Source organism: Melanotaenia boesemani, chromosome 9 (genome assembly GCF_017639745.1).
Source record: "Melanotaenia boesemani isolate fMelBoe1 chromosome 9, fMelBoe1.pri, whole genome shotgun sequence".
Taxonomy (NCBI): Eukaryota; Metazoa; Chordata; class Actinopteri; order Atheriniformes; family Melanotaeniidae; genus Melanotaenia; species Melanotaenia boesemani.
Window position 1 is genome coordinate 18856578 of NC_055690.1, and position 20964 is coordinate 18877541.

The 20964-nt window shown below is 37.9% G+C and overlaps 2 protein-coding genes across 3 annotated transcripts; both read left to right on the forward strand.

The window, feature by feature from the left end:
• Positions 1 to 1607: 1607 nt before the first annotated feature.
• On the forward strand, positions 1608 to 5576 carry sptssb (serine palmitoyltransferase, small subunit B). Of its 2 annotated transcripts, XM_041993987.1 has the most exons (3): positions 1608 to 1978; positions 3545 to 3604; positions 4139 to 5576. In XM_041993987.1, exon 3 carries the CDS (start codon positions 4147 to 4149, stop codon positions 4387 to 4389), a length of 243 nt encoding a protein of 80 aa, XP_041849921.1. In that variant the 5' UTR covers positions 1608 to 1978; positions 3545 to 3604; positions 4139 to 4146; the 3' UTR covers positions 4390 to 5576. The 2 variants fall into 2 exon arrangements, with proteins under 2 accessions (XP_041849921.1, XP_041849920.1); XM_041993986.1 differs by lacking the exon at positions 3545 to 3604 and having other exon boundaries at positions 1610 to 1978.
• Positions 5577 to 17361: 11785 nt separating this feature from the next.
• Positions 17362 to 19387, forward strand: otol1b (otolin 1b). Its single transcript, XM_041995093.1, has 4 exons — positions 17362 to 17722; positions 17829 to 17918; positions 18303 to 18374; positions 18471 to 19387. The coding sequence occupies exons 1-4, from the start codon at positions 17362 to 17364 to the stop codon at positions 19367 to 19369; spliced, it is 1422 nt and encodes a 473-aa protein (XP_041851027.1). The 3' UTR covers positions 19370 to 19387.
• Positions 19388 to 20964: the final 1577 nt, after the last annotated feature.

Below are 20964 nucleotides of genomic sequence, written 5' to 3' on the forward strand. Positions count from 1 at the left end.
CAATGAAATGCTTTCAAAAAAGGTTGTCAAGCTTTTATTCATATGTTCTTGAAAAAATAACTCACATTTTCTTGTTGAGATTTGCTTTTTTGGCGTAGATTTGACATTCTGTTAGATTTATAGGGAGTCTTAACTTTTGGTTTAGCAGAATATGTCAGGCATATAAAAAAAACTTGAACAAAAACTGGAAAACATGCTAAAAGTCTGTAACAAGAAAATGGATAATCCCCTTGAGACGATATAACTTGTGTTTTCTAATAACGTGTCAAACAAAGCTGCTATGTGCACAACCGCTTCTGCATCACTTGAACCAACTTGAGATTTTCTTTGGTTGCAGTCCAGATGCCAGCTGAATGAAATGCTCTGATATTTATGAATTGATTTATGGAAATATTGAGATGATTATTTACAAAGAGCTTCATAATGTAACTCTTATTCTCCAAAATAGAAATGTTTATGCTAATCCATGATGAAATTAGATTTTGTCTTCATGTTAAAAAAAAGTTAGTTTTGTGCCATCAGGTTGTTTGTTCTGTCTACAGTTTTGAGTCTTTATATAAATCTATACTCCAGGAGAATGTGTGTATCACTGGATGTTTTAGTCTTTGTGACATGCCTCACATTTTAACTTAAGGAGGGTGGAGGAGAGCTTGTCTCATTTTTCACAAACTTGAGCTGGTTGTTAACAGTAATCAGATCTACTTGGGAAAGTGAATGAAGTGAATCCATGCAGTGAGTGTGTGGAGATGTGTGTGTCTGTGTTTGTGTTGGCCTGACTTTCTCACTATTTATGCACCGAATAAGTCGTATTACATACAGGCTCAAATTTAAAGAAAAGTTATGCTCAACATGAGCTTAGATTGTGGAGGCTGGTTCTCTGGCTACAATTATTTCTGAACCAATTTTTGCAGATTAGGTCAGAATAACTGTAAAGATGCGTTATTCCTGCTACAAATATTGTGCAGTGCTGTTTAGCGTGAGAACGTATGGCCCTGGCATCATAAACCAGTCCGCCCTTATTTTTTTCTGACACTAACCAAGTCATAAAGTGTATGCAGCTGGTGCGCCATGTAGGCGCTGCCAGTGTTTAAGCATCAATAATGTGTCAGAACAGAGCTGGTCAGCAAATCTTACATCTAGGAGATAAGGTTTTATCTGTATGTTTGATTGAGTCCCCAAAAAGGGCTGTTTGTTGATTGTTGTGCCACAAAATGAGGGGGGAAAGTAAGTGAGATAATTAGCCATTCATAATTTACAAAGCTGCTAATTATCGCACATCTGGTTGCTGCTGCATGCCTCAAGAAATGTTCTACAACAAATTATATGATGAAGATCAGACGTGTTTGTGAAAGGTTCATTACGAGCAGTAGTCCGCAGGAGAGTATTTTCATATTCTGTGTATTATTTTCTGCTTAAGCACCTTCATAATCGAAGTAAACAACATCCCGGCTGCGGTGCAGAAATAAGGTTTCTGCGCGGTCTTTGCTGGGTTCCCATCCCGCTGCTGCGGACTACGTCAGAGGAGGTAGCTGCGACGCAGTGTCTCCTGCAGCATGGTGGGACAGATGCGCGAGGGATGCGACACGCGCAGAAGAAAAGTTTAAAGATGCAGCACGAATCAGTTGAGATTTCATGGCTGAAATTGAGCTGCAAACACGGTCGTCGACTTCTGCAGACCCTCTGATGTCTCCTTTTTATTTATTTATTTTTTGTTTGTTTGCTGCTGTTAATGCACACCACCCTCATCATACAGCGCTCGGTCAGTCCATCTGTGAGCCAGGTGTGTGTAAGCTAGAGTAGTGGGTGTGGTGCCATTTTCATACTATCTGTGGACTGTAGGATATATACGCCAGAGGCGAACTGGTGAGGCGACTTTTCGTTTACACCAAGCAGCGGAGCAGCAGTGGGACGCGGGCTGCAGCTCGTGCTGTTGTAATCTGTCATTAGATATCCAGGGGATCTCACATCGGCTGCAGAGGTGAGTCGGTACATGGATTCAGTTATAATTACACAAAACTGGCTGTAGAGATCACCGAAGAGCTGATTAATCCCCTTTAATCTATTTTTTGTAACGCCTATATGCACACATAAAAAATAAGCTGGCTGCACAACTTCAACTTAAATTAGCAGGTTTTTCAAACCAAACGTTACTGAAATTTCTTTTTCTTTTTAATAAAGTCTTTAATTTATTATGATTAGAGGATACAAATTAAGTGTATTTTTCTTCTGGTCACCCTGCCAGAGCATATTTATTTATTTAATTTATGCTTAATCCTGCAGAGAGTTCTTTAGTGCATCAATTCTACATTAAGTATATAAAAATAAAAATAATAGCCTCCACCTGTTGGCTCCAATCCCCACTGCTTTTCATTAGACAAAGGTACATGAAGTGCAAAACTGTGTAAACAATGTTCTGAGATAGTTTGTTATTTTAATCGTGTTACAGTGGTTGTTTTGGTCATGTGGTCTACCATATGAGTGAGCGTTCCGTCGTGGTTCATTTATCTTGTGGTACAGCAAACACCTGCGTGGCAATATGTGCCCCGACAAATTACTGTTTCTGTGTCAAGTGGGATCCATGGGCTTGATTTTATTGACGTTTCTCTTCCCACACAACTGAATCTTCCATGCAGCTGAGCTTTGCTTGAAACCTATGATTGCCCTTCAGGGGACTATGGGTTTGGAGGTGGTACAGGAGCCTCCCAGTTCCACTTCACACTTTATTAGTAAGCTCACAGCCTAAAGGACCTTTTCTTTTAATTTGAGGATTATTTTCCATTGTACTTTCTCAAGATAATTAGACAAGCAGGGCAAACCATATCTCACTCTGAGTATGAGTATATTCATTATTTAAAGGTTAAAACAACGTGAATCATTATAGAAAAATATATAATAAAGATTATTATGCTTTTTAGGACGTCTTTCTGCTGAATTTATCCATAAAGGTTTATTTTTACAAGCTGATTTAAGAAATGGTTTAAATTTAGATCTTATGTTACTTTATTCATAATCTTCAGGGGAAAACAAGTGGTTTGAAAACCATAGAAATATTTTCTAAGAGTATTTAAAGTAGAATAGAAGTAGCTATACAGTCAAATGAAAAAGCAAATAATGATCAAAACCTCAAAACAAAACAAAACAAAACAAAAAACTCTTTCCGTTACAATCTTTCGCATTTCAGGAAATAAAGAGACTATCAGGCGTTTCTCAGGTCTAAAAGTTAAGTCACTGGAAAAATAAATGAATAACAGCATATGACACATTGATTTTTATTTATTTATTTTTTGTCATTTATTTCACACAAACTAAAACAAAATGCAGAACCAGTGTGTGGAAAAAGTGAGTACACCCTTACTGTTGCAAAAATCCAAGAGCATCATTTCAGACTTGAGAGGCCTGAGCTTTCATTTCACTACAATTAGAAAAAAGACTGAATAAGCATGGCCAGTTTGGAAGGGCTGCCAGGAGAAAAGCCTTTTTCTCTAAACAAACATGGCAGCACAGCTTAGGTTTGCAAAGCTGACAATTTGGGTTTGTTTTGCAGCAACAAGACATGGATACCTTGCAGTCTTGGAGACGACCTTGAACTTCTTTGTGTACCAAAGTATGTTATAAACAAATGTGAGGCCATCTTTCTGACTGCCTATGTAAAATCTTAGAATTGAAAAAGGGTGTACTTTTGCTTTATTTAACCGTACTTCAACCTTAATACTACCTTGTCTACTGTATGAAGAGAATTTGTGATTCTTCTTGGTTTTGTCCTAGATTTTGTCATTGGGTGAATCAAGGTTGTGACTGTGCTCATACATTTTTACCTTTGAACTGTGTCAAATGACTGGATTGTTTTTATCTGTGAATAAATGAACGTTCATCTAAAAAAAAAAGATTCAGTTTACAGTAGACAGCTTGGCTCTCTGCATGATGGATTAAACATCTTGCAGAGAATAAAACTGATAAAAAATTATAATTTCATCATTTTGATCCAGCGTTCTCACCACAACTATTTGCTATTATGCTTTAAAAGTTCTGTACTGGTATGGCTGTATGTCATGAAGTGCTTCAAATGTCCTGTAAAAAAAATCCTTTTTCTTTGTGCTTGAGTCTCACAAAACACCACCTGTGTTTCTCCTCCCTACAGTCTGCAGGATGAACTTCAAAAACATGAGAGAGTACCTGGCTTGGCTGTACTACCAGTACCTGCTCATCACTGGCATCTATGTCCTGGAACCATGGGAAAAATCCATTTTTAACTCCATCCTTTTCTCCGCCATTGCCATGGTGATCTACACCTCATATGTTTTTGTACCCATCCATGTGCGGCTGGCACTGGAGTTTTTCTCTGGGATCTCAGGTGGTCAGCCTGAAAGCACCATGGCCCTGATGAACTAACAGAAGTGCGGATGACTGAAGAAAGGAGAGAAAGAATGGGTGGATTAGCTTAAGTCCATAAATAATTTCCTGCATCTCAACTCCTTACCTTCCACAAAACCTTGAACCCATCTGTACACATTTAAACCACTCAGTCACACCAGCTCAGCAGGACTAAAAACAAGAAGATCTTACTGGAAGGATATGAACATCAGAGCCTTGCCATCTTCTTTTACATCCCACATACTATGGCCTTACCTCATAGTATTAGACACACAATTGTACCTTAATTTCACAACCTCGCTGTGAAATGCCTTGTGAAATGTTTGTCTATATTGTTTTCTACCACTTGTCCTGTGTGAATGCATAACACCTTCAGGTTTTGCATGATAGGGTCAAACGTGTGGTAAATTTGCATGCTTGTCTAACTACAAGACACCCCTAAATGATTGTCTTCCCACAGCTGTAAGCCACGATCTTTAGAGGGGCATTTCAGTCATTTCATTTGTTGCCTTCATTAGAATTTGGGCTTGAAGGAGTAATTATGCTTGATAACTGAGTCACCCAAGGTGTTATACACTGCCTGGCCAAAAAAAGTCACCACCCAAAAAAGGTCACACACTAATATTTCGTTGTACTGCCTTCAGCTCTGATTACAGCAGCATTCGCTGTGGCATTGTTTTGATAAGCTTCTGCAATGTGACAAGATTTATTTCCATCCAGTGTTGCATTCAGGATTTTTTCTGACCACATTTCTTCCTGGAAGACGATGGTTCCCCACAATCCTTCTTGTTTTAATAATGCGTTGGACAGTTCTTAACCCAATTTTAATAATTTCTGCATCTCTTGGATGTTTTCTCTGCTTGATGCCAGTGATTTGATCCTTCTTAAACAGACTTACATCCTTTCCATGATCACAGGCTGTGCCTTTCCACATGATTGTTTAAGAAATGAGAAGCTACTCATTGCATCACTTATGGTTAAATAACTTGTTGCCAACTAAAAGGTAATAATCCATGCTGTAATTATCCAATAGGAGGCTTGTACCTATTTGCTTAGTTATATCTAGGTGTTGACTTTTATTTATTTATTTATTTTTTGGCCAGGCAGTGTAACTGTGATAGGCAATATCTGGCTGTGACCAAAATTGACTATAATTATTAGTTTATGGACTCTGAATCTGGAGAACCCTTTAACTTATTTTAGATTAAAAAAAAGATTACTGCTGTATCAGTGATGAAGGAAAACAGCAATAATTAATAAATGTCTGACTTTATTTACAGCTCAATACAGACCAAGGCCATGTAGTGAAATATATGGACAAAAGACTTAAAAAAAATCTCCCTTCAGAGTCACAGAAGATATTTTTAAAACTAAATCTTTAAACTAATGACATGTACCTTTAAAGTATGTGTGGGTTTGCTCATCTGCTTGAATCTGTGCTGCAACATTACCTCCACTAGTGGGTTTCTCTCTGATAAAAGGTGTTTAGTAGAAGTCCTTTGACCTTTTTAACATTGTCTTGATGTTAATGTCTATGACTTTGTATAAGTGGTAAAAACACTACTACATTTTTTATTTGCTTTTATGCACTGTAATGCTGACTGGCAGGATGCAGTGCACACTGTATGTAAACATTGTGCCACTTGTCTGATAAGCTGATGGAAAAACCCAAACTATGCAAAGAATGTTAAAGCATCACGATCAAGGCTCTTGTACACCGTTTGCTCAGAACCTACACTTTATTTACTAATTTACCCGTCAAAGTGAGCGATAATATAAAACATCAGTAAAGATATGTGCCGGGCCCCCTCTTTATCTCCAGTTTTTTACCTATTGAGATGTCAGAGAGGCTGTTCTCGGCAATGGGCATGAGCAAATATTGATACAGCACACCCATGTATTCTACTCCTGACTTTGTTGATGACATAGCTTTACTTAACTGTTCCTGTCTGATACTCCTGGCAAAGTGGTCTAAATGAATAGCAAAGCTTTACAAAAACACAGCCTTCCCAAACTATAGTTGATCTATAGAGAATAAACCAGAGAGAAAAACATGTGTGATGAGCATTGTGCAGTTTAGTTTTACTTTAGTTTAATACTTAAGATCATCTTGAGTTATTTATGCTTTGGATCAAGGGCTCACTGATTACAAGTTAAACATTATCTTTAAGTTAACTTTATTTATACAAAGTCATATATTTATATACAATGGTAAATGCTTGGCTAGTTACAATGTCAGTTACCAAACTTTTTTTAAAATTGTTATTATTATTTATATCTGTGTTCTCTTGTGGCCATAAATGACACATAAATTTGTTCTTTATTTTGTTCCTTCACCTGAAAGTGCTTTTTATATTGTCCCTACATTGTATTATATCCCTTCCCTTTTGATAAACATTGGCATTTGTATCAGACATGTTCAGCAACAAGACTGAAGAGCTCTCTGAAGGGCTTTCCCCCTCACTGCTCACCATGTTGATGTTTTATTTGTACATGATAGCAACACATCACTGCAACATTCACAAATAAAGACCTCTGGTGATCCTACTCTTTGTCTTATCTTTGTTTACATTTTGGCGTGAATGTTTGGCATCCACATTTCTATTGAAGCCTTCAATTAAGTACAGCAGATACTCTGAATTGGAAAAACAAATGGAATATAAAATCATACAGGGTAACATATATTTGACCCCAAAAAATAGACCACATGAAGGGTATTCACACAATAACAGGCAGAGCCATCAAACCAGTTCTCCCAAATTGGAGTAGGAATGAATATCCAGGAGCTCTGCTTTCCCCTAATGCACACACCTGGTAACCTGCCCATACCTACAAAGCTTTGACCTGAGGCCGACCACAGCTGCCCCCTTTGTTCCCTCAAGTACAATAAAACCTAGTTATTGTAGAACACGGTGGAAGAGACTCTAATGAAATTACAAGTAGTGTTTGTGCTGCATATATGCAACATGACAGCATGGATGGCGGATCAGGCAGCACTTTATATGGTTAAGCTGAAGCACAGGGACTGACAAGGAAGCTATGCTTACAAGTTGTAACTGAACACCTTCACCTTGTATTTTTCCAGGATGGTGGAACATGATAACAGCAACACCCTCAGTTGTCAACCCAGAAATCCAAAGTCATCCCAAATCCAATCAAAAACTTCTTTCCTTTTGTTCTATCCCTTCTTCTATTTTTCTTGCTTTTTACTCACTTTTTATTTTCTTCCACAACATAAAAAACCAAGGTTCAGCATTTCCTTATCCCAGCTTGTGTGATGTAAATTTTGTTTCTGCCTCTCCGTTTTTGAGATAGATTATATTTATCTGACTAAGAAGCATCCTGCAATAATTGTTGAACCGTGCCTTCCTACAAATGTGTGTTGCAACACAGTAAATTTATCAATGGCAATAAGCATAATAACCATTTAATCACAACCTCACATACACAGTCAGCAACAGACACACACATCCCTAATTTCCTGTCTTTGTGGGGACTTTCATGATACAATCCCAAACCTCAAAGCTTAACTATCACAACAAAATGTCCATCCATAACATTTATCCTAATCTGCTTCATGCATAAACCTTAAAAATAAGCTTTGACCCACAAAAACACACATGAAAATGTAAAAAATTACTGAAAGCTTGAAAATTACTACTACAAAAACTTTCTCTCTTCTTGATTAATAAAGTACCACTCACCATCTCACCTCCATAAAATCCAGAAAAATATTTCGGAAGGTCGGGTCTTGATGTCTTGTATTATTCTATGTAAATGTTCAGGTTTAAGGCTAATACTTAAGACATTTTACATGAATGTATTCAGGACTGTATTCCACATTATGCTGATAATATCAGTACATTTAAATGATGAGTTCCTCTTGACAGCTCTTAAGCAAATGAGATCAAACAGGGATTTCAAACTCTTGTCCTTGATTGCCAACCTTCTACAGCTTTCAAGAAAACAATCTGTTGGATCCATTTAATTTGAATCAGGTGTGTTGAAGCAGGGAAACATCTAAAACCTGTAGGATAGTGGCCCCAGAAGATCCCCAGAGATCCTTGCATTACAACATCACCAAACTAAATTCCAAGGATGACAATACATTCAACTGCAAACTGTTTTCACATCATTTTATTTTACAACTCAGTTAACTTATTTCTCTAAGCTCTATTAACAGTTTGTTGCAATATCGGCACATTTGAAAGATTTCAGAGAAAGTTGATTTTGTTTCATATTCTTAAAAAATAAAAGTGTTATCCAGTTAACTATCTGTATTGTGAATTTGAATTTGAGTTTTTAAGCCCCTTGCGTAAAATTCTTTATCATCAAAGGAAAAAAAAACCCCAAAAAACAAAGGTAGCACCTGGGTATTACAATGCAGCACTATTTAACAGGTTTGTTTTGAGGGAACACTGTTTGTCCTACTGGGCGTGTGCCTCTTTGTTCCAGGATGGACCTTGGTCAAACATTCTTTTCACTGTGTATTTCTTTGTGATCTTTCAGATGGAATTTTTACGCAACAATTTTTTGTTTTTACATTAAGCCAACATGGGGATGTGCTTCACATTTTATATAAGATTCTTATTTTGTTCCAGCTGCTTTTAAACATGCCGTGGTTAGGCCTCTTCTTAAAAAGCCTAATCTTGAATTATCAGTGTTATCAAATGTTAGACCTGTTTCCTACCTGTCCTTTATGTCAAAAGTTTTAGAAAAAGGGTTTTTTATACAGTTACAGTCCTTTCTGGAAAACAACTCTGTTCTTGAGAAATTTCAGTCTGGGTTTAGGTCTTGTCATAGCACTGAGTCTGCTTTGCTAAAGGTTCATATTGATATTGCGTTGTCTGTTGACGCCAAGTGTCCTGTTGCCTTGGTGCTGTTGGATCCTACAGCAGCCGTTGACACGATGGACCACTGTGGTAGAAATTTTATTTATTATGCTTTATATACATTATAATCACACCTGTAATCATTTCCTTTTATTATTCATTCCTTTATTCATTAATTTATTAAGTGTATTCATACTGATTGTTCCTATATTACACTTTTTACACTTTTCAACATTTTGTCTACGTTATCCATTTGTGCATGCAGTGTGTTTTGATTTGATGCTGTCTTGTAAGTTCACTGGATAGACGGAGTGACCCCATCTCCTCAGAACTCTGATAGTGGGGCAGGCTGGTACTCGTGCAGACGCACATAGCTTAACTCCTTAAAGATAGCATAGGTTGTTTATAGCACCAGCCTACAGATTTACACACCCAGCTCCAGGGTCTGGGGAAGGGAGGTTCCACTCCTGGCCTTATCTGTTCAGGATGACCTTCAATGGTAAACAGAAAGGTATAAAACTTTTGTCTGTCCTTGGTTCCAGCAGAGTCCTTGACTTACTCCCGTGGATCAGATAACTGCTCTCACTTGCAAGCAATTTTGTCTTTGTTAATTTTTCTTTAATACATTTTGTTATACTTTCACTCATTTCATACTCTTGATAATTATTTTTTCTACAACACCATACAGTCCCCCTGTCACCCCTGAACACTATGTTGGGATCCATGGCACAGCACTTAAGTGGTTCAGGTCATATTTGTCCAGTATAACTTTTTCTGAGATGACTGATGATTTGTGTTCTTCTTGTGCTTTGCTTTCTAGTGGGGTTCCGCAAGGTTCTATTCTTGGCCTTTTTTGTTATGTTACCGCTTGGGTCAATCATAGCCAGGCACAAAGTATCTTTTCATTGTTGCACAGATGATTTGCAAATCTATCTGCCATTGATGCCCAGTAACGGACAGAGCACTTTATGCATCTGCATTGCTGAAATCAAACAGTGGTTAGCCCAAAGTTTTCTACACATAAATGAGGCCAAAACTAAATGTATTGTGTTTAGTGACAAAATATCAAATGGATTTGCCACCTTGACTTTAACACCTAGTCTAATGCCAGGAATTTGGAAGGGGCCATAGTGTCTGCATCTGGCCATAGTTAAAATGTTTCTGAACCATCATGACCTTCAAAAAGTTATCCATGCTCTAATTAGCTCTAGATTAGATTACTGTAATGCACTGTATGTGTCTCCCAGTCTTCCCTTCGCCTCCTTCACCTGGTACAAAATGCAGCTGCCCGGCTTTTAACTGGCACCAAGAGAAGGGAGCACATCACTCCTATCCTTTACTACGTCCATTGTCTTTTAGTCCATTTTAGAATTGATTTTAAACTTTTAATGTTTGTTTTTAAAGCTCTTAATGACCTCGCCCCATCTTATTTATCTGAAATGCTAATGGTTCGTGAGTGTGGCAGGGCTCTGAGGTTGTCAAACCAGCTGGAAGTGTCCAGGTCCAAATTTAAACACTGGGGGGACCGAGCCTTTTCAGATGCTGCAACCAGGCTCTGGATTGAGCTCTCCACTGACACGCATCTCATTACGGACCGGGGCCTTTTTAAATCTAATCTTAAAACTTATTTATTTAGCATGGCTTTTAACACCTAGTAGTGTGGTGACATTTCCATTTTTCTCCTTTCTCCTTCTATTTTTTATGTTTTAATTATTCATCTTACTTTTACTTATGTACTTGTTTTCTGGTGTGTTTTTAAATAGTTGTTTTAATCTTTTGTAAAACACTTTGGTTCACCAGTGCGTTGTTGTAAAGTGCTATAGAAATAGAGTACATTTACACTTACATTTACATTTACATTTACATTTACATTTACATTTACATTTACATTTACATTTTACATTTACATTTTACATTTACATTTACATTTACAGTTGATGTACAACAGGGAAATAGAATACACTTAGGGCTAACCAAAACTCTTCACAAACCATTATCATAGATTAGATAACACATCTGGGTAAGTAATAACTTATGTGGAGCATTTAATGGCATGAACAACATATTACATGTGGTGTGAGGACACATTCATATTTTCGTTTATGTCTGCTTTGTGTAAACATATTTTCTTTGATCTCTGTGTAATAAAACAAGCTTTGTGCTGTGACATTTAGAAACATACTACAGTGATTGATATTTCCTGATCAAACATAGAAAGGAAATCCATATTATGACACACCTCAGTCAACAATATGAGTTATGAATGAGTCAATATGAAAATGGGAGTGGTTTACAAATTCCTGAGTCCGGCAAAGAGTCAGACCACAGCAAGAGCCAGACCTAGCAAGGTCAATGGACTTTCACCACAAATGAAAACAGAAAGGGTTCATTTAAAGAAGTTTATAATCTTCTCGCTGTCATTATGAACATCTGGATATTTTAGTTAATCTCTTGTAAAGCATATTTTTTGTGCATGCTACAGAATTATTACATGTGTTTGTGCTTGAGTGTGAGAACATGCATCTATCTAAAAAGTTTATTGAAGTATGAAGAAGAAAGAAGTCGACCATCAAGGACCCTAAATAGTGAAACACCATTTCCTTCATGACAGGATGTAATGGGAAAAGAACCAGAAAGCATTGCAGTAGGAAAATCATGATTCATTTAAAGTTAAATAGGTCTGGAGATGTTTTCCAGAATGAGGTGATAAATATTCATGAAAAACAGGGAAATTCATCAATGTGTGCAAGTTGCTGTGAAGGAGTGTTTGACTGAGTACGGACAGTGTGAAAGGAAGGGAAAGAGACAGGGTTTTGCAATATTTATTAATTTTTTTCTCCAGTAATAATAAACCTGTTTGATGTTTATTTGATTCACAGGTTTTTAAGTGAGCGAAACGTTGGTACTGAGAAGGGAAAGTAATCAGCGTGGAGATGAAAATGGTGGAGATGGAAGAAAAAGTGTTTTTTTTCTCCCTTTCTCAAGGTGTCTGCTCATTGATAGGCACACAGCAGTAGTTTGTGTGGTAGGTTCTATGAAGTTAGAAGAGTCGAGTAAAGACAAATGGGATGTGTTACAAGAGCATGATTTATCTTTTAATAAATACAGGCGTCTTGAAACATAGCAGCATGCACCAGCAGTTAGTTTCCTCTACATTTTGTTTGCTAACAAATAGAAATAACCCATAATTGCTCTGGAAAAATGTTTTCCAATGTATTCAGATAACCAAGTGTGAATCTCTTCAAGTAGGGCTCAAATGTATGTAGCTTAACTTTCTTAGTCTTTTTTTACTTCCATCTGTATCAGTAAAGTCTGGGATGTAGAAAACAACATCGGACATACATGATTGTTCCGCCAAACTTAAGGCATTACACTGACTGCCATTCATTGGAAAGTAAAATCTAAATCTTAACCAGAAGTCTGAAAATTACAAAAACTTAGTGCACACATACAAGTTACACAACATCTGGAGGAACGTAAATGCACTGATGTTATATTTGGAGTTATTGTGTAAGCATGAACAAGTCAGAATGTGTACAACTTTTCTTTAGCTAAAAATACTATGTTTATCTTTAGAGACAAGCAAGACGCCTTAGCATTGTTATTAAATTAAACTCAGCAGAAAGATGACTTAAATTTATGTTTGGTCAATTATTTCTCCCTCGTAATGACACTGTTTGATGTTATATTATACATAGTGGAAATGCTCGAGTAGTCACCTTTCCAACTGGATATAACTTGTTGAAGCTGATCCCTCTGTGGAATTAGCAACACAGCTAAACGCGAGTAGTGCCAGCAAAAAAGTGTCAAAATCCCCTGCAATATTCTCTTGCTGGCATTTAATCTTGGCTTGAGTTGCTTGATGAATATGACGATTGCACTCTCCCACAGTAATTACTTAAAAAACAACACATGTGTGCCATTTTTTATACTTCTTAGACTGTCAGGACTCTTTGTAGTGTGTGGAAAATCCATACAGAACCATAACAGCTTGGCACCTCTTCCTCATGCTGGTCATATTTTACTGTGCGATGATGTAATAGTTTGACATTTTGGAAATAACCTTATTTGTTTTTTGCAAATAGATCAGTCTATAAAAACAGCAGCTGTCAATCTGATTAATTCAGCATAAGGAGTGAACACAGGGGGGAGCTATTCTTTGTTAACTTCCATGAGAAACTGACAAAATCCACCTTACAGCTCCAGGTTTGGTGGCCAGTTGTATGCAATTTTATTTTATAGAATTTTATTTAATTTTATTTATTTATTTGGGCCTGGAGCAGTTTTTTCCTCTCACATTGTCACATGCTACAGAGATGTAGTGGGTTTTTAGTTGTTTTTTTTTTTGTTTTTAGTGGGTTCAGTTTGGTTAAAAAGCTTATTTGGTTATCTCTAAACAAAGACAAACTGTTTTTTTTTATCACATACCAGTCTTTAATCAAAGTGTAAAGACTGGTATGTGATAAAAACACATACCAATCACATACCAATCTTTAATCAAAGAGTCATATGTGTTTTTATCACATACCAGTCTTTAATCAAAGTTTTTCTAAGTGTAAGAAAACAATATTACCTTGAGAAAAGCTGAAAGAAGCAAAGAAAGGGATTGATACACAATAATTATGGACCTCTGTCTTTGAAGAAATTAAATAAAAACTCACATTTTCATTCATTCACAAAACCAAAATACATTATTTATACAACCGCAAATCACTGATTCCTCTATCACACCTCCTCCATGGTTATTATATGTGAATAAAATAAAATTGAACAATGAACAAGCATTTTCAAGTGTGCAAAAGGCCGTCATGTTTGCACAACCAGCTCAGAGTGCATTAGAAATCCACAAATGAGAGACGCTTGTTAGAGAAAAAGTGGCAGCAGAAAGTGTTTTTCTTTGTCTGACTATGTAAGAAGTATTGCCGCTGCCAGCAGGTCCCTTGCCAAAGTCATTAGCTGCTAATTCTGTAGGGTTTAGATTTTCTTTGATAAGAGCCCAGAGAAGAACAAAAAACTGTCTATGTCTTTAATTGTACCTTTGAGCATGGCAGGGGAATAATCATAAAGAGTAGCTGCTTGCTTTGTTGGTTACTAAACAAGTCTCTCTGTTACTGTCTCACTCTTCCCTCCCTAACCTACTCTATACACATTCATGGCAGCTTTGGGATCTCCTTTACATGAATAGGGTTAATGTAAGGTAATACACCTCCATCCATCCAAGTCATCTTAGGTCTACTCTCTGCTTGGCTGCACCCGCTGAGTAAGTTAACTCTTCCTTATTCGTGATGCTACAATGTGTGTGGATGGAGGCTGAGGGCAGAGCCGGTGCCAGCATTAAATAAATAGACAGGTGAACACCGTCTGGGTCCTCTGTGACCAGCTGGGCACTGTAAACTGACCGCTGCTGTTGTGTGTTGTCTGAATGGAGCTGTGAGACGATGTTGTTGAGGTCAGGCATGGAGAACCCCAGAGGAACCTCATCTCTCTTAGGACTCCACCACATATCTTACAGTCCATCAGTTTGTCTTTTATGGAAGGAGGCGTTAGGGACCCTTTACCCAAGCTGATGGGAAACTGGAAGAAAAACGAGCATGTAAAGATGGCTGAGAGGAATGAAAAGAATAAAACATTAAGAGAGGATGGGAAAAATGCTTTAGGCAGAAACAGTCCACTGGTTTTAAGTAGCTTTCTTTTCATTCCTTCATTTCACCAACAACCCTCTCTGTTTCCCTAAATTTAATTTCCCGTCTTCCTGCTCACTCATAGCTAGTCACAGATCTCTCTGTGGATGTGAGGCCTTTGGCAACTCAGGCATGTCCACTACTCAAACATTCTTTGTCACAGGCAAGTCAAGAGTTTCAGCTAGACAACTACCAGAAAATCACTTTTCTGCAAAAACCTGATGCTATCTCATTACACTGTAAGAATGAATCATTGTCCACTCACACAACCATAGTTAACAGATGTCGCTGCCAGGAATCTGGAGAGTTCATGTGCAAAAAAGTCCGTCACAGTGATCGGGCAAGTATTGCAACTGCACTGATTTAAGGGTAAGCTGGTTCGTTAGAAGAAAGAGCTCAGGTTTAGCAACTGCTGAGTGGTTATCAGAGCCCTTTAGGCTAAAGCTTTCTCCTGGATGTTCACCAAGTACTGGTAGATTGAAAATACTGAGCTCTCTGTGCTATGTGCCAGTTTGCAGATTTAGTAGTGACTCATTGTAATTAATTGGTGTAGAATTAGTCATTAACATCAACTCCCAAGATCCTGCTTAAACATGCAAAAAAACAACAACAAAAAAAACAACAACAACAACAACAAAAAACAAAAACACAAACAAACAAACAAACAAACAAAAAAAAACCACTGAAAATAAAAACACTTAGCATGTTTCCACTTGCAGCCATATGACTGCTGTCCAAAGCCATGCTTGATAAAAGCTGCTGGCCCCTGTCACAGACTTCTTTTTGCTTGGCTTTGTCTGACCATAAGAGCCTGGGTAGAAGGAATGCTTCCCATATCGGGTGACCCATTGCCCCACGGCCTTTGCTCCTTGCCTAGCTCACAGCGAGGGAGTTCTCCAGGCGGACGCTGTATCCCGTGTCACAAAAGCACCTTTCTACACAACAGGGATACAGAGAATGGCCCACAGCACAGTGGTTCTCCTTGGGTTGGCTCCAGGCCGCCATAGTGGGATTTCAGACCTCCCCTTGTGTTTCTTGCAAACACCCTCATTGGTGGGGATGTTCTTTCACCTAAGCCTGACAAATATCAGAGAGACCTGGAGCTCCTGGTGCTGCTTCCAAGACACTGCCAGTGAGGATAAATGACCCTAATACTTATGCATAACTGGGTAAGTCAAATGAAGTTTGCTAATTTCTTATTTTCACAACACTGCATGAAAAGTAATCATTAAAGTCAATACTTTGTTTTATTTGTTGGTGTATTATAAATCTTGAAATGGTAGCCCAAGAAACTACAAGTTTTCATTCTTGTAAAATACTGTTAAATTCACTGATAAACCACCAAACGGGTTTCTGACGTATAATATATGAGTAAACTGCATGCTGCAGACCCTAAGAGCCAGAGTAGAGGGCAGCTAGATTTCTTTGTTCAGTTTTAGAAGACTTTTCACTTCTGAATTGATATTTTTCTCCAGTTTTAGCTAAATACCAGTTTAGAGTTTTAAACTGTTGTTGAGACATTTATGCCTTGAAAGCCATCCATTCTGTGGGTGTTTTGATCAGTTGGTATGTGTTTAGGGACATAACCAATATGTTTGTTGTTGTGGCATGCGTTTATTAAGAAGTTTTTTAGTTTATGCTCAATACAAAGACATGTGCACTCCTCATATCACTAGACTACATTTACAGCACCACTCTGCTTGTGTTTGGGTGTTTTAGCCTTCAGGATGAACCAGCTTCTGTCTAAAGTGTTGTTTGGTTTGAAGTACATGAGGATTTTACTCCTGTCTGGATTTCCAACTTCATATTAGGATGGAGGAAAAAAGAAAAGAAAGACAAGAAACGCTGTGAATCTGTGGATAGTCAAACTTGACCCTAGTCAGGTCAATTAAGAAACCTAGAAAAATAAAAAAAATTACTAATAAAAAGAATTGAACAGACTATAAAAATTTAGAGGCACAAAAATACTATCATTCAAGTATGTCTGAGAAATTTTGAAGGATTTTCTCCAGACAGTAGTGAATGTCATGAAACTCCTGAAGCCTGAAACGCTCTAGCAGTGAGTTAGAACTGAAGAAACTTTTCAGATAAAAAGTTAAATGACAGAGAATACACACCAACATGCAGATTTAAATAGTCACTGGAAAAAAAAAACATAGCTTCAACTTAACATGACTTTTTTTTCTTTTTCTATTTCTAGATTTTCCATAAAACCTGTAAAGTAAAGATAAAATTCAATTGAAAGAAGTCATTGAAAATATGCATGTGAATAGCACAATCGGTGTTAGCTGAGACACCATCACTCATTCTTACATTGTGTGTATTTTCATCACTTAACTTCTGATCGTGGCACTCTTTATGTCGCTTCTTGTTTTAAAAGTTAAATCAGATGGATCAGAAACTTGTTTTGATGTATTTTCAGACTGCTGTCAAACATGAGGATTATCTGCTGCCATTCAGCCCTCGTGGCTGTAGTTATGGTTATACTCATTGTGGTGTCCTTCGCTGAAGCCAAGACTACACAGAAACCAAAATACCAGTACACAAAGAAACCCATACCTCAGGTCACTGTGCACAACCCCATCACCACGAGTGTGCCCAAGACTCTCAAGATAGTGGAGACCCCGAATCCTGTGCAACCACAGCCACAGCCCACCACAGAGAGGACTCCCTACCCAAGTCATATGTTTCCACAGTACTACAGTGATTATACTGAGCCCCCTGGTGTTGGACTTGAGAATTACACCCTGGATTACAACGAGTGCTACTTCAACTTCTGTGAGTGCTGTCCACCTGAGAGGGGCCCCAGGGGCCCGAAGGGAGACAGAGGCTTGGCAGGTACCAAGATTACTGATAATGAGCAACTTTATTATATTAATGATCTTTTTTGTGAGTAGCTTCACTATTTTGAGCATCACATTTATTTATTTTTTAACTTTTATAGGACCACCAGGTGAACGAGGCACTCCTGGAGCAGCTGGTTTACCTGGATCACCTGGATTTAGTGGTCCTATGGGTCTTAAAGGTGACAAAGGTGGATATCAACATGTTAAAATTTATCATAAAAATGTCATTTTACAAACTATTCTACATAATCTCAACACATTTCAAGACTATATTGAACAGTTTGTTCAATTGCTGATCCACAATTTAAATATTGTAAGGGCATATTATAAAACTATGGCTGGGCAATGATAAAAAAATGGTAAATTATCCTCTGCTTCCTATGGTTTCTGACAATGAAAAAAAAAACTTGTACAAAGCAATAACGATGCAAGATTTCACAGACACAAAAATCCAGTGTTGGACACATTAAAGACTTTTATTGTAGGCTGGTTAATTGTGTTACTCTTTTAGCTGGTAGCACTTCTACAAAAATGCATTTATTTATAAAGTTCTTTCAAATAAATTTCCCCAGGGGATAAAGGGGACAGAGGAAACAGTGGGATAACCGGGTCACCAGGAATTTCAGGGAAACCAGGTCAAAAAGGTACAATGATGTTTGGATGGTTGTTTGTTTATTTATTTTTAATTTCTATATTTTTCAGATTTCATTAGTTCTGACACAGTTCCCCTTCCTTTGCAGGTGATATTGGCTACAAAGGTGACAAAGGTGAAACAGGATTGCAGGGTGTGAAAGGTAACAGAGGGGAGAAAGGAGAACCTGGCCAGAATGGGACTGCTGGAGAGAAAGGAGAACCAGGACAACAGGGGCCAGTTGGACCTCCAGGAACAGCCGTTCTGCAGGGTCCGAAGGGAGAGAAAGGGGATAAAGGGGAGTGTGGCATATTTGGGGACAGAGGACCACAAGGTCAAACAGGGGAACCTGGGGCCCCTGGCATTCCAGGTGGAATGGGAATTCCAGGACTTAATGGCAAACATGGTGCCCCTGGCCCTGTAGGCGTTCAAGGAGATCCGGGACTTCCCGGGCCTCCAGGAGAACCAGGGATGAGAGGGTCTCAGGGACTACAAGGCATAAGAGGGATGCCTGGGCCAAAAGGGGATAGAGGTTACCCTGGAATGAGGGGAGAAAGGGGTTTTCGTGGTCCCAAAGGAGCTAAGGGATCAGGAATTCCCCAGAAACGTTCTGCCTTCAGTGTAGGTATCTCTCCAAGAAGATCCTTCCCTCCCTCTGGTTTCCCAATTCGCTTTGACAAAATTTTCTACAATGAAGAGAACCACTTCAACATCACTTCCAACCGCTTTACATGTGTCCACCCTGGGGTTTATGTCTTCTCCTTCCACATCACTGTGCGTAATCAGCCACTGCGAGCCACTCTGGTAGTGAATGGGTCACGTAAAGTGAGGACACGGGACTCTCTGCATGGTCAAGACATCGACCAGGCGTCTACTCTGGTGGTACTACGGCTGGCAGCAGGTGATCAGGTGTGGATGGAGACATTCAGAGACTGGAATGGGGTGTATGCCAGCAGTGAGGATGACAGTGTCTTCTCTGGTTTTCTGCTTTACTCAGACAAAGCCTGACACCCATTAGTGCTTTACTGAAAATCTCTTCTGCTACTGAACTGTTCCACTGTTGACCATAAGGGAGAAAAGGCCAAATACTGGTGGTGCTAAACTATATCTATAAGGCTCTTTAATGTTGAGCTGCTCATTCATTATGTTGTCATCTTACTTTTTTTTTTTTAATTCATTATTCTTTGAATTGTGTAAGGATTACTGGATGGGCCTACCAAGTGTGACCTTATGAGCCAAAGGAGAATTGGGAGGTGCCTGTGGTCCAGAGGCCCCTGACTGAAGTGACATTTCTCTCAGTTAATCAAAACATGGATAATGACTCAAAAATATCATAATGGAAATTAAAACAACAGAACAACAATGACCATAATGTATCAGAACAATTATACATAAAACACCCAGAAAGAGAATTAAAAATAGTCACAGAGACAAAACAGCAAATTTTTTAAACTTAAATTCTCTAAAAATAGCAAAATAATGACTTATAATAATTATAGAATTATTAAACTGAATAACACAAACAATAACCCTAAAACGTGTCTAAAACTGAATTTAAACTTAGCTACAAAGGGGCTAAAAACAAGACTCACAATAATTAAGTCCCAAAGTAAAAACAGAAAAAGACTACAGAGTCAATAAAATGACTCAAAACATACACAAATAACCATACAGGCCATTATTAAGGACGACTAGAAATTAAGCCAGAAAATAGGGTAAATAATGAACACAGACACAATCTGACTGAAACGATACATAGATAAATGCAGCACAGTCACACAGAGACTTAAAACACTTCCCTTTCCATATTTGATCTTTTTTCCTGTTTTATAGTCCTTCCATGTCTGTGCACAGTGGCTACGGTCTCAGAAGCTGTAAATACCTTTAATAAAACTAATAAACTCACACCCTGTGTTTTCTTGCAGGACCGGAAATGTATTTCATTAATCTTACTCTAATGAAATAAACATTAACTGCCCATTGCATAAAAACAGGCAAACTAATGGGTGAAGTTTCTCCAGAAAACACAAGTAAAAGAATCTATCAAAGAATAATTAAACTAAATTAGAACAAAATATGGTAAAAATTACAAAGGAAAACCTTACACTCTTATGATACACAGAGTACTTTAGATAATATAGCAAACCCAATTAACCAGTGTACAAAGATTTTTTTAAAAAAGCAGGAAAATGAGACTGTAAAAAAGAGATACCATTCAAATTAACTTGAAAATGTATTTATTGATACTTCTGGCTGTTCCTTCATTTAAACCTCATGACATTGTCACCACTGCCTCATTTTGTAAAATTAACTCCTTTCTCCTCTCATACAATCTTGTCTTCATTTGCTATGTACATGACTGTTTTACTATTTCCATCTCATGCTTATCTATCATCTATATGACCTCTGCTATCTATGCCTAGTTGCAAGAAATGGGGACTAGAAATTATATATGTGTTAAGTATACACAGAATGTCACTGTGATCTGTAGCTATAGCATTAATCTTAATGTAAATCTGGCTAGAATGACTGTATCTGCCTGTAATATCTCCTGTTATGTTGTTATACCAGTATTTTAAAAATGTAAAAAGTATGGCTGTACA